The sequence below is a fragment of the Cryptomeria japonica genome, chromosome 4 (assembly GCF_030272615.1).
Source record: "Cryptomeria japonica chromosome 4, Sugi_1.0, whole genome shotgun sequence".
NCBI classification, from domain to species: Eukaryota; Viridiplantae; Streptophyta; class Pinopsida; order Cupressales; family Cupressaceae; genus Cryptomeria; species Cryptomeria japonica.
The window spans coordinates 373,212,896-373,227,738 of NC_081408.1; the positions used below are offsets into that span (position 1 = coordinate 373,212,896).

The 14,843-nt window shown below is 37.5% G+C and overlaps 1 protein-coding gene across 2 annotated transcripts in view; it reads left to right on the forward strand.

Annotated features, from left to right (window-relative positions):
• LOC131047416 (carboxyl-terminal-processing peptidase 3, chloroplastic) overlaps positions 1-14,843 on the forward strand; it is a 190,084-nt gene that overhangs the window by 27,512 nt on the left and 147,729 nt on the right. For both annotated transcript variants that reach the window (XM_057981314.2, XM_057981306.2), the window contains exon 2: positions 14,706-14,787. In XM_057981314.2, coding sequence (XP_057837297.2) covers positions 14,706-14,787 — 82 coding nt within the window. The remainder of the gene's footprint in view (positions 1-14,705; positions 14,788-14,843) is intronic.

The following is a 14,843-nucleotide window of genomic DNA, read 5'->3' on the forward strand; positions in this document are numbered from 1 at the left end:
ATTAAATTTATTATTTAATTACATCGGGGACATCGCAAATTCTGATTCCAAATTTAACATGTCCTAGATCTAGCATTGCAATTCATTCCTAAATATAATTCAATTTCAACTTACCTGATCTGAATTTAGTCCTTTTAGGATTGGATCAATCAAGTTCAATTCCTTTCCCTTAATGCAATGTTGATTCCCATGGAAATTGGTGGCTTTATCCATTAAGGTGGTGAAACCCTAATTTTCCACCACCTTACAAATGGCTTCCTGTATGGACAACGAGTGGCACAATGTTGTGTTGTGTTAATTGTGTTCCACAGTTGAGTATGACTTTGGGTAATTACACCCTTATTGATGATTTTTATGTGGTTGACATTGATTAGACCGATGTTGTGTTTGGTGTTTAATGGTTGCATTGTATGTCCATATGTTACAGACTTTAAGACCATGCAGTTGAGTTTCACAGTAGATGGTTGGAAGGTAGTACTACGGGGCTTATCTTTAGATGCTCCTAGAGTCATTTCAGCCAAGAGGATGGAGAGAGTTTTTCATCATTCAGGGGTCGAGTGGGTAGTGTAGTGTTTCATTTTAGATATGTCTATTGATACAGGACAACGTGGCTATCATGTTGACATAGGGCTTGTTGGACAAGCATAGTGTGGTGTTTTTAGATTTATCGCATGGTCTACCTCCAAATCGTAGTTTTGAGCATGCTATTGAGCTTGTGGATAGCTAGCCAGTTGTTATGGATTCCTACTGTCATCCTAGACAATTCAAGGATGAGATTGAGAAGACCATTTGGGAGTTGCTTGATGCAAGACATATATGACCCAGTTCTAGCCCCTTCCCTTCTTCTGTTGTCTTGGTGAAGAAGGATGGTAACACAAGGATGTGCATTGATTATCGTGCACTAAATAAGAAGATCATCAAGAACAAATATCTTATTTTGCACATTAATGAGCTAATGGATGAGCTAAATGGAGCAATTTATTTCCTCAAAAGAGAGATTTGTTTTGGATACTATCAGATTTAGGTTCGGAAGAATGCTTTCAGGTGCCACTATGGACATTTTGAGTATTTGGTGATGCCCTTTGGGTTATCAAATGCTCCTACTACTTTTTTTGTCATGCATGAACCTTGTGCTCAACAAGTATTTGCATAAGTTTGTGCTATTCTTCTTTGATGACATCCTGGTGTATAGTAGGACATGAGAGGAGCATATATGACACCTAGATGAGGTTTTAAGTATCTTAGTGACTAACTCTCTTTTTGCAAAGGCCTCTAAGTGTGAGTTTGGCTTGACTTAGCTCTTATATTTGGGATATGTCATTGGTGAAGGTAGTGTGAAGGCACACAGGGAGAAGATTCAAGCTATACTTGATTGGCCATTGCCAAAGAGTGTGTCCCACTTGAGGGGCTTCATTGGATTATGCACATATTATAGATGGTTTGTGAAGGGATTTTCTTCATTAATTGTTCCTTCGACAGATTTGACCAAGAAGGATGCCTTTGTTTGGACTGATGAGAATCAAAAGATCATGAACCATCTTAAGGAGGTAATGAGTGCTTGTCATGTTTTGTCTTAATTGGATTTCTCTAAATCTTTGTGCTTGAGTGTGATGCATCCGGTATTGGTATTGGTGCTGTTTTGATGCAAGACAATCACCCAAATTTTTATGAGAGTTGAAAATTGAATGAGGTTGAAAAGAGGTTCTCTACAAATGACAAGGAAATGTTGGCAATCATGCATGCACTTGAAAAATTCCATCAATATCTTGTGGGCAACAAGTATAATAGTGAGGACTGATCATAATAGCCTCATGTATTTCATGGAGCAAAAGGGATTAAATTATAGACAACAACATCGGGTAAGCTTCAAGGATATGACTTTGATATTGAATTTGTCGAAGGGAAAAATAATGTTGTTGCTGCTGCATTATTCGGAAACCCTCATTTTGCTCACTTTAAAAACTTTCAGCCTCTTGGAAGGATCATCTACTAGTAGAGTACTCAAAAAATCAGCATGCTTGTGAGATTCTAGATGGTAAAATTAGTGATGAAAGGTATAAAGTGTTGAATTACATCATCTATTATAAGGATTTTATATGTTTGTACTGGAAAGTAAGCTAAAACAAAACATTCTTATTGCTGTCCATAACAATTAGCTTGCTGGTCATCCAGGTTATTTGAAGACAAACACACACACACCCATGAAATATATTCATGGAAAGGTATGAAAGATGATGTTCTCAAGCATGTAAGACAATGCATAGAGTGCCAAAGGAACAAAGCTGAAATTTCTTTTTCAACAGGGCTCCTACATCCACTTCCTATTCCCAGTCAAAAGTGGGAACAAATATCAATGAATTTCATTACCAGGCTGCCCAAGATCAATGGTGAAGATTGTATTTTTGTTGTGGTGGATAGACTCATTAAATATGCTCACTTTATGTCAATGCCTTTCAAGTTTAAAGCAACACAAGTTGCTGGTCTGTTTTTTGAACAAGTGTTCAGAATTCATGGTGTGCCGAAAAGAATTGTAAGCAATAGAGATTGCATATTCATCAACACTTTTTGGCAAGAGTTGATGAAGTTGGATGGAACAGAACTCGACCATAGCACTAGCTATCATCCTCAAATAAATGGTCGAATAGAGATTGTAAACAAATGGCTTGAAGGCTATTTGAGAAACTATGTTTCGGGGCAGCAAAACAAATGGGCAAGGTGGTTACATTTGGTAAAATTTTGTTACAACACTACATATCATATGAGCATAGGTATGACCCCTTTTATAGCTTTGTATGGTTATGAAGCTTGTACATTTGTGGACTTGGTTTTTTCTAATTCTAGAGCTCCAAAAGCTCTTGAGTGGGCCGAAGAGAATCAAGATATCTTTGAGGAACTTAAGGATAATATTCAGATTGCACAGGAATAGTCAAAGAAATATGCTGATCACCGTCGAGTTGAGAGGCCTTTTGAAGTGGGAGACAAGGTATTTTTGCATCTTCAACTTTATAGACAATCCTCATTGAAAGTAAGTGGAGTGGAAAAGCTTAAACCAAAGTTTTATGTGCATTTCAAGGTGATTAAAAGAATTGGTGAAGTAGCATATGAGTTGGAGTTGCCACCTAGAAGCAAAATCCACAATGTGTTCCATGTGTCATGCCTCATAAAGGCTCTTGGTGTGATATACACCCTTACATTTTTTTGTGTATTTTCTGTTTTGAGTTTGTCCTGAATGCATATTATGAAGTACAAAAACAGACATTGCTATGGACAAATTTGTGACAATAATATTAAAGAAATAACACCCCAATGTTCATTATTTGCAATACCCACGACTGGAATTTACTTTCAGATTTAATATAGAGTTTGAACAAAAATATATAACTAATAACAACAATGCCTAGATGGTCAAAAGTTCTTAGAATGACATTATAGACATACCTAGATATTACAAGGAAACAAATTAGCCTGAAGTCAACAATCGGCAGTCTTCCACAAATTCCAACGCCTTCGGAAGTAGGCTCCTCTGCTCCAAAATTGAATGTCAAAGATCTGCAAACCCTGGACATACTTCTTCAATGAAAATCACCTCCATGTTCTAGGCATCCAACAATGAAAACCCTCATGCTCCTAGCAAGTGTACAATTAGCTTGTAGAAAGAAGCATCTAGCAAAAAGGGCTGCAATGATTGATTTTAATCCTTAAAATCTGCTCCTCTCTCTCCACTTTGTGCTGTAAGATTTTATTCATCAACTCAGGAGATATGATTTGAAATACTCTGAAAATTTCCTCAAATGAAGCTCAAGTGTGATCTCTGGATGAAACCACAAATCAATATGCCAGGTAGGATCTTTCACCAACGAAGCATATGTTCTTTGTGAAGGTTTTTGTCCTCACAAAGCTAATGGTTCAACCAAGTCCAAACCAGAAAACCCTAGATATCAAAATCTTAAAAATATGAATGAATGAATGAGCTCAAGAAAGGGTTATTTATCACCCTCAAAACCCAATGCCTCCTTTAGGGTTGCAATATTTTATTTTTATTCTAATACCACCTTATGCCTCCCATTTGGATGCCCACACCTAGGAAGCACTTTATTAAATTAAATAACATTGAGTTAAATATTTAATTTAACATTATTTAAAATAATACCTTTGGACACATTAATCGCCAAAATAACATTATTTAATGCAATCATCGACTATCCCAAAATAGTATTACTACCAATTAACCAAGTTGGTGTCCAAAATGTCACTAAAAATAGTAAAAATGAATAATTTGTTTGAAACCTCTCTAGAAAGTGTCATCATGCAAATTTGAGTTCAAAGATACTCTTGACAAAGCTGGATTAGCTAGACTAAATGGTCACCAAACTCCAAGAGTTCGCTACCTAACTCATTAGCCTATGGGAACCTGCTAAATAGGTATTTAATGGTCACCAAACTGTCACTGATTAGGAAGGGGACATTACACTTGGATAGTGTTGTGCGTTAATCACACATTGCCTTGCATCACAAAGAACCCTTGTAGTTTTTGAAATTTGCCTGACAGAGAAGAGAACAAAAAAACCCAGCCTTAAGCAAAATCGCCCATTAGCATCAAAATACCCAAATTTCTCACAAAGAAATAAAATTGCACAAGTCAAAGATGGGACCAGAGGTTCGCTCATTTCACCGTAATTAGCTGAGTTCTGTCAAATATCGGCCCTTCCATTCATTTTCAGAGAAGCAATTTCGCTCATCTAATATGAAACCCCTAATTGCTAGCTTAGGCAGGTTGGGCATTCAAAACCAAAACGCAAGAAAATCGCGGGTTTCATCTTATATGGCCAAAATCAAAATCGCGCTAAACCTAGAGCCGTGCATTCTCTCCAAAATTCCCAAATTGCAATATCGGAAACAAAGCCAAATTGCACAGAATCCTCAAGAGGCCCGAAAATCTTTGAGTGAAGTGTCGGGCATGAAGAAATAAGTCTAAATCGTGCAATATCACCTCATAAGCTGAAAAGGGAGAGAAAGGTCTAAGTCGCACAAAACATTTCATTAAGCCGAAAAGGGAGAGAAAGGTCTAAGTCGCCCAAAACACTTCATTAAGCCGAAAAGGGAGAGAAAGGTCTAAGTCGCACAAAACACTTCATTAAGCCGAAAAACTAAAGGTTCCGAATTCGTGCAACATAGTTGAGAATTTCCAAATCGCGCAAGGTCTCCTTGTAAGTCGAAAAGCATAATAAGTTCAAAATCGCGCTATCGAGCCTATTAGTCCGAAAACCATTCAAACTCGCAGGACAAGCTAAAGAGCCGAAAATGGGAAAAGGTTTCAAATTCACCCAAAGGACCTCATTTAGCCGAAAAAGATAGGAGCTTCAAAATCTCGCAAAAACCATCATTTGGCCGAAAATGACAAATAGCCTCATTCAACCAAAAATCTCCAAAATCGCACAAAATCTCCAATTAGCCCGAAATTCAAAGGGCCGAAAAACCTAAGCTCACCAAAATCGCACCTTTTGTCAACAAATCCCAAATTTCATAAAGTGAGAAGGCAATAAGGTTAAAATCGCGCATTTCTGGTCAAATACCCGAGTTATTATTAAGGCAAAAACAAAGTTCACACAATTAAGTCAAAAAGCCTGATTTTGTTATGAAATGGGGGGGGGGGGCAAAAGGTATAAGGGCATTTCTTTATAAAATCGTTCAATTTTGACCAAAAGGCCGAAATGTAAAAAAAAATAAAATCTCAAAGCTCTCAAATCGGCCAAATAAGCCGAAAATCGCCAAAGGCTTGCAAATTGCCTCTCAAAGCTGAATTTCTCCCCTTGGTCGCAAAATAAGTGAAAAGATATAAAGTGGAGGGCCGAATTCAAAAAAGGAGACGTTTAACTAAAATTGCACATTTCACCTATTTTAGTTGAGTTTTGCTAGATCAAGTCGCTTAAACTAGAATCACAAATTTAAAATGAAATAGCCGAATTTTACCATAGGACAAAGGGCATTCAAAACCAAAATTTCGGCCTTTGATTATATTTTGGGGGGAATTTTATTGTTTTTAAATGCAAACATCTTTCCTCTTCATCAGGATAAAGCCCGACATTCCCTAAAGTTTGATTTTTGTTAAATTAATTTATTTAATTTTTCAAAAATGATTAATCCAAGTCGAAATTGATTATTCGTAGACCAACAACATCGGGAAGAGCTAGAGCATCAACTTGAAGCGCAAATTGGAGACGTGATCCCGAGCGATGCCAGGAAGCAAGAATGCAAGAACTGAAAAATAAATTGAATGAATGATTCAATAATCGGATAATGTATTCAACAATATACAAGCATATATATAGAGATTACAAGACGACGTTCTAAATTAAGAACAAGTCGTTTAAAGTGAACTACTAAAAAGCTAAACGCTAAATAAAGCTTAAAAGCTAATTAATCTAAAAAGAAAAAGCTAAATGCTAAATAAAGCTTTAAAAACTAATTAACTAAAAAGCTAAATGACCATTAAACAAGGAACTAAATATAGGTGACTAAAATATAATTAAATATTCTAATACCCTCCCTTAATGGTCATTCTATATACTAACTACCCTATAGAAGACACTGAGGGTAGAAGACACTGCAGGTCTTTTGATCACAAATGAAAAGAACACTTTGTTGCGGTGGAGACCCTCCCTGGATCTAAAAAGTGTTAATGACCAAGAATACCAAAATCCATCCAACCTGATGTTGGGTAACCAAATTGAAACCTGAAACCATGATTTTGAGGAAAAATCGGCAAACCCTTTTGCAGAAGAGTGTCAACTCCAAAAACTGACTGCAAGATACCAACTGATTGCAAGATACCACTGTTGTAGATGTTCGCCCTGGCAGGTGCGACCCAAACCAACTGCAACAAAGCACGATTTTGAGGAAAAAATCGTCAAACCTTGGAATAGGAACCCTCGAAAAGAGAATTTACGATTTTGAGGAGAAAATCGAAAAACCAAGACATCTAAGGTTACAAATCATCGTTTTTTGTGGAAAAAAAAGGGTAAAACCTAGATAATTAAAATCTTATGCGAATATTGCGGATTACAGATGAGATAATTTTTAAGAGAAAATTATAAACCCTGTGAACAATTTTTGAGGAAAAAATCGTGAAAACCATGGGACCTGTAAGACGAGGTCTGGTCTAAATCAATTTGATAAAGGTAACTATATTCAGATATCGTGAACATGCACTGTTTCCAGGTGTTGTGGCAACTGTTGAACTTATTATGTCTGTGTTCCAACATGATGTTGGTCAAAGATGCCATCACAAAAATGGAGGTTGAACGAGGTCAACCTAATGAAAGCATGAGACAGAAGAATCTGATTCAAAAATTAGAATAGAAGCAGCTGCACAAAAAATCTGAAACCCTGGAGAAGAATTTTGGCATGAATCCCAAAGCGCGAATTTCGAGGTTTGGAAGAAACCCAGAAATTAAAATTTTCTGCAAACTTAAAACCTGAAATTTTTCCTGAAAATAATCAGAAAAAAATAATAACTTGCAGAAAATAAAAAAATACCTCTGATTTTTTTTTTGTTGTAAAAAAACAGAAAAATATTGATGATTTTTTTTTCCAAAAAAACGCAAAAAAAAATAGGGCAGAAACACTAGGTTGGATGTACAGCATAAAAAGCGCCCACAGAATTAGCAGAAATCGCTGACTGTTTTTAAATTCCAAGGCAAATTCGTTGGCACAAAATTCGAGGCATGGAAAACGAGGCAACCAGAAAAATTTGAGATCAATCCAGAAAAACTCTCGAAAAACCCACCAAGAATCTAAAATCAGAATACAGATCCGATGGCTCAAAAATCAAGGCATGGAAAACGATGCACCCAAAAAAATCTGACGACGACCCAGTTGAGGTCTCCAAAAACCCACCAAGAATCTGCAAGCAAAATAAAATTTTGACTTGAACTGAAGGGTTAAAACTCTAGTCGAAAATTGCAGAAACCCTAGGAAAATTTTCAATTTGCAAAAAAACTCTAGGTTGCAGGCCCGAAAATCTCCAGAATGCTAAAAAAAACATGAACTGCTGCCCAGCACAAAGAAATTCGCCTACGAACCAGAAACCCTCGAAACCCTAAAAAAGCCTTCAAAAAAGCAAAATCGTTTTTTTTTTTTAAAACAATTAAAAAAAATCTGGAAAATATTCCAAAAAGAAGGCCATGATTTTTTATTAAAAAATTCGCCAAACTTTAAAGAATCCCATCGACCCGCTCTGATACCATGAAAAATAAATTGAATGAATGATTCAATAATCGGATAATGTATTCAACAATATACAAGCGTATATATAGAGATTACAAGACGACATTCTAAATTAAGAACAAGTCGTTTAAAGTGAACTACTAAAAAGCTAAACGCTAAATAAAGCTTAAAAGCTAATTAATCTAAAAAGAAAAAGCTAAATGCTAAATAAAGCTTTAAAAACTAATTAACTAAACAGCTAAATGACCATTAAACAAGGAACTAAATATAGGTGACTAAAATATAATTAAATATTCTAATAAGAACGCACTGCAAGGCGAGGTCAAAACGACAAAGCATGGGGAAGCACGTCGTCACTTGAACGACAAGTTGAAGTCCACCAACCAGACTGAAGACAAAGAACATGCAGGGTGCTACAAGTCTATGCATTCTCAGAAATACACAACTGGATTTAATTCTAGAAAATCAGTTTAAAAAACTGAATTGTTTAATGTAAAGAACTACCTGTGGGCCCCATTCAAGATATTTTAAAACAAGGGGACACAGATCAGTTATGTCCAACTACCGGATTGACCCGAATTGATGTCAAATAGTGGTAGGTAGTTGAGAAAGTGGTTGGGGGGATCACTGAAGATTGAATGGGCATGGGTTAAAGCTGCCAAGTTCTAGAAGGCAGATCAGGACTATTGGATGCAATCAATCCTGAGCCTTGATTCAGAATTGTAAAATCTATAAAAGGCAGAGGCCTTTCTCTTGTAAAGGGTTAGATTCTAGTTAGATTTTTAGAATTGGATATTTAGAAGTTTTTTAAGATAATTAGATTTCTAGGAATTAGAAGTTAGATAGGTTTTAACAGTTTTCAGATTAGGAGTAGCATAGAAATGCTGCACAAATTGTTGTAATAGCAGCTGAAATCAATATATGGACATTAATTTGGTGTTTATCATCTTGGTTTTATTCTGTTTGCATGGTTTCTTTCAGCTAGTTAGAATTAGAGTTCAATGATTTCAATGGCAAAATGTGGAGGGTATTTGATGCATTTCAGGTTCATATCATTGGGGGCCTGTTGATTGTAGGTCACCGTGCATGGTTAGTTTGAACCCAAACTGTGCTTAGTTCAACTGCAGGTGTTCGTCTTAGGCTACGCCAGAATTGGGTGCCTAAATGAGTGTCTCCGGTCTGAAAATCCTTCATCCCTTGGAGATTGCATTGTTCTTGTCTAGTTGTGAAGGTGTCTCTGGCGAAACAAGAATCTATTTATGGAAATCTGTCTACCCGCTACACTAGTCATTCTTATCGCTGTCCTTAGGATCCCTAAACCCTTCCCTTTTGCTTTTGTTTCCCAGTTCGAGAATCAGATGCATACCAACTTGTTGTAAATGTAAGGTCCCTTGTGTTCCCAACAAAACACATCAAACCGTTGAGCTATCCTGCAGTCATGAACTGACATTTGGAGCCTTGAGGTTGTCCCCTTTGATCAACTAAAACAACATTAGAGATTCCTTACACAAGAGAGGATAGGATGCTCAGTGAGAACATTCTATTCTGCATTGGCCGGATGGAGTTGTAGCAATATGATTTTAGCCACGTCAACAGATAGCAAGTGATTTCTTCTATTGAATTGCCCCCTATGGATAACTTGATCAAAATTGATGTGGTTAAGGCAGATAGGTGTAACTGGATGGGGACTCCAGAGGACATTTCTTCAATGGGGTTAAAGTCAACTTGCTAGTTCTGCTAAAAGACCCGCATTTGGAGAAAATATGGACTTCCCTAAAAGTCTGCTTTGGTGCCTCATTGGCAAGGATAGTGATAAAATACCATCTAGGGCATGAGTTAATCTCATATCCCCATGAGTTTTTGCATTCTTTTCCTCCTTTAATTCAAATCTTCAACTAATTGTTGGACATCCAATTATCTCCAGATTTGACCTCTCGAAATGAAATGGACTGGCTTATTTATTTTTTGTAATTTTGACAAACGTTTGACAAAATGCCAGGAAACTGACCATTTACTTACTTAAAAAACAAGGCAATAACTGTAGTATTTTCTCTATACAATTTCCACAAAAATATATCCATTGATTCTGGTATAGAATGTTAGTTTTTAGGATTAGAAAATGTAAGTGTGTATTCGTCACATTTGCAAATGATTTGAGTCTCTTTATATATCTCCATGTTTAGTGAAAAGATGCACCTCTTTAGAAAGGAGACATTATTTGAAAGGGTGTCTCTTTAGTTAACAACTCTATTAATTGTTGCCTTTGTTATAATGGCCTCTCTTTATATTTGCCTTTGTTTATATGAATCACTGCCTTTGTTAGTTTTGTTATTTTAAATTTAGAGAAAAATATCTCCCGAAGCTACCAAACACTAACAATCCCTCTTAGCTAGGGAGATATTTTCCAGATATCTACGTCATGGAGTCAACTTGATGCCCACAATGGCTACACCCATTTGTGGTAAGCACAAAGGTTCCTCATGAAGTCTCTCAACGTGATGTCGTCATGGAGTCTCTCAACATGACGTCCACCAAGGCTACTCCCATGTGTGGAAAGAAACACACGTATAAGTGCCCATCACGGAGTCTCTCAACGTGATGTCATCATGGAGTCACTCATTATTACGTCCACCATGGCTACTCCCATGTGTGGAAAAATACAAGTACAAAGAACTCATCACGAAGTCTCTCAACGTGATGTTGTCATGGAGTCTCTCGACATGACATCCACCATGGCTACTCCCAGAGGGTGGAAAGAACCACATCTCCGTCTCAAAGATGGAGAAGGGCTTTCACCTCAAATTTCTCCATCTCAGAGAAAAATGCATTAACAAGGGCTTTCACCTCAAATTTCTCAATCTCAGATAAAAATGCATTAACAAATTTTCATGATGATGTGATTCCCTCTGAAGCTCCAAGTACTTGCATAATTGCATTAACCTCTTGACCTCCTTGTCCAAGGTTGCCTCTGTTGATTTGTCAGACTCCCTTTGAATCTCCAAGTACTTGCATCAACCTTTTGATCTCCTCGTCTAAGATTGCCTGCAATGCTTGCCTTAGAGGAATGGTTTCCGATGCACTCCTCTGGCACTACTGACAAGCAAGAGTTTAGAACTGTCCTTCTTAGCCTCATCCTGGATTACCCTATTATGAATAGGTTTGCGGAGCTATCAATGTTAAATCTTGATTGATTGTCTTGTGCAATTATGTTCTCTGCAGCTGAAGAGGTCTTTCAAGGACTTAGTACCTGGCCTTGCAACACTGCAACCTTCTTAGCTAACACCTTCACTTCTTCTCAGTGAATCACAAAACTCCCTCTTGATCCCTACCTCGGAGATTGCAAAGAAATCCTCTAGAAGTGAACTCCCCTCCATTGACGGATTATAAGCACCCTTTTAGAAATCGACACTACTTACTTCTCAGACTATACCCGCATATGGCATACACATGAACTGAGCACTACAACAATCTGAGCACACCCACGACCTACAAATGCAGCTGACCAACAATGCAAATATCTTTATTTTACACCTCATCACAGATATACTATTTCAACAATGCAGCCTTCCTACAAAGAAGACTGAGATATGCAACTTATGTTTCAACACGCCTCAATAAGTGGTCAGTCACGTCCAGCAACTGCATATCCATTGTGCCCGCCCATTGTTAGAGTTGATCATGTATATGAATATATCTTCCACCAGCAATCGCACTATTTAGGCATAGGAACAATATTGAATTCAGGAGCCATGACGTCCCATGTAGCCGACTCGGCTAGGATCCCGTATATCTCTGTCTCCCGTCCATTGCTGGAATCGCTCATCAACCATAATTGATCCTGCCACAACAAAGGATTCTCGTGTGCACAAATATGTAACTGCATTGCTAGGTAGAGTAATGTTCAATCATTCATTTCAATTATTCCTCTTCCGCCATAGGATGACAAATGTTGAATCGATAAATTCAGTGGACTTGATTCTCGGAATACGATGTTTTTCAGGAATGGTGCATTTGAACCAATGACCCTGTGCATACCTTCTACTATATTCCATATAACGTATCTTCCATTGTTGCAAATTTGGTTTGCCTTCTCCTGGTTATTGGATTAGCTACCCAAGTTGTGTCCAATCAATCACTTTACAGATTTGAAAGTTCTCAAAGAAAAAATTTGAACAGCCGGGCCCGGGCAATCCAAGCGGGAAGTTAGACTTGCCGGGAATTGATGTGTTCGTGTCGATGGCAGACCCAAAGAAGGAGCCACCACTGGTGACGACAAACACAATTTTGTCTATCCTGGGTGCAGATTATCCCGTGGAGAAGCTCGCCTGCTATGTCTGCGACGACGGCGGGGCTCTCCTCACATTTGAAGCCATGGCTGAAGCTGCGAGCTTTGCAGCTCTCTGGATTCCCATCTGCTGCAAGCACAACATTGTGCCCCGCAACCCTGAGGGCAGCCTTCAGCACCGAATCTTGTACTGTCAGCCGCTGCCAATTTTCTTGATATGCCACCGCTGGAAGAGCTTGTTCCCATGATAAGCTTGGTGATTCCCCGCTCTGATACCATGTTAGTTTTTAGGATCAGAAAATGTGTGTATTCGTCACATTTGCAAATGATTTGAGTCTCCTTATATATCTCCATGTTTAGTGAAATGATGCACCTCTTTAGAAAGATACATTATTTGAAAGGGTGTGTCTTTAGTTAACAACTCTATTAATTGTTGCCTTTGTTATAATGGCCTCTCTTTATATTTGCTTTTGTTTATATGAATCACTCCCTTTGTTAGTTTTATTATTTTAAATTTAGAGAAAAATATCTCCTGAAGCTACCAAACACTAACATAGAATCCCCAAGCCCTGGTTCAAGTTTTGATAGATGAAGATAATTAAAGCAATATAAATTTTGATTTTGTAAAAATACAGAGTATTCCAATACTGCTTTTACAACTTACAATCATATATAATTCAGATCTGTACCTTTAAATCTCTCCACCTTAGCTGATACAAGCTGCTGGTAGAATGATGTAGCTAATGAAGACAAGGTATGCTGTCCAAATACATAGAATGGTCCAGAATTTGGGTGGCAGCTGATGTGGAGGGTGTAAACCCCCCTTAAAGGGAAGCGCTTTCTTCTAGAAGCTTCACATCCCCTTCCAATCCTCATGCCTCCTTTCACTATGCAAAAGTCAGCAATTATGATGCTGCAGCTAGGAAGTTGGGGTGCCAAAACCCCCAAAACATCAGTCGATTCTCCTACTTCACACATCTCACTCCCAATGTGGTTTGACCCCCTTTTCACTTCAAATGTGGCACCCAGTCAGCATACAAGGAATTAATATGAGTAGCAGCTCCTCTTTATCTCATTTCCCCTTCTACTTGCAATTGGTCTTGTCATAAATGGTATGGCCAGATTGTGTACAGTATGGCAACCATCAAATACTTTATTCAAAATAGCCAATTTACATTTCAGTCTTCACTCATTGGAAATGACCAAGCATCTAGAAATGATACTTCAATACTTCAATATAAGTCTTCACAATTCAAATAACCTTTTGTGCAGACTTGTGAATCTTATATGAATCCACCATGAATTGGCTAGGAGGGTTTTCACCCTCGAAACCAATCTTTGCCTTAGGATTTTTGTCCTAGGGCAGAAGGTTGAGTAATAGCTCAATCTCCACAATTGGGGTTTCACAAATGAAAATGTCAAGAATGAACTTTCTCACCTCCCTTTACCTTTTTATACACTTTTTGGAAGTAAATAAGTATTTTTCCTCATAACTTTTTATTTTCTCTCAAAAAATGTTTTATTTATTTATTTAGCTTTATATTTTGGGCCCCATAAAAGTCACTTTTAATTTCAACTGGCCAACTTGATAAAATAAATAATTTAATGTAAGTCGTCTGAAAAATGACTTCATCTAGATAATCTAATTTAATCAATCGATTATTCTTTTTTATATATCCCAGATAGCCTACGAGAATTAAAATAGGCTAAGGGTCTCCACCAGTTGCTTACACCCTGTAGAGGGGACACTATAAGAAAGGAATCTATGAATATTATCTTCAAGTTTGTCTAGATTGAGGTCTGACATTGGGCTATCCTTCATTGCTCCACAAATGTTGATCTGTTCCTCGGGCCTTGGGGAAAGTGTTGCTTTGCAGCTGCTCCAATGGCTGCTTAGACTTCCTTCTTGGGGAATTTCCAAACTTCATCTTATTACTACTTAGTAAAACTTTAATGTTCTCCCTGCCCAGCCAACAATTCGCATTAACAAAGACTCTAGTCAAATCCTATCAGCTATTACCTGATTTAATAAGCTAGACAAGCCTTGATCTATGCATCTACTTACCCATGATCACCATGCAGAAAACCCTAGCAGAGCTCTATTCATGATTTTGCTGCCATTTGAAGTGTATTATTTTTGTAATTCCTATGTGGTATTTAAACTTTATTTTCACACTTGTCATTACTAATGCAGGTTAATACAGTTCAGAGAACTTTAGTAGAAGCATGGGGAGTAGTTCGGGAAACATTTGTAGATTCCACCTTCAATCATCAAGGTAAGACTAATTCACATGTTTCTCTTGTTGAAGCTATCTCCAGGTTTTGTTTAACT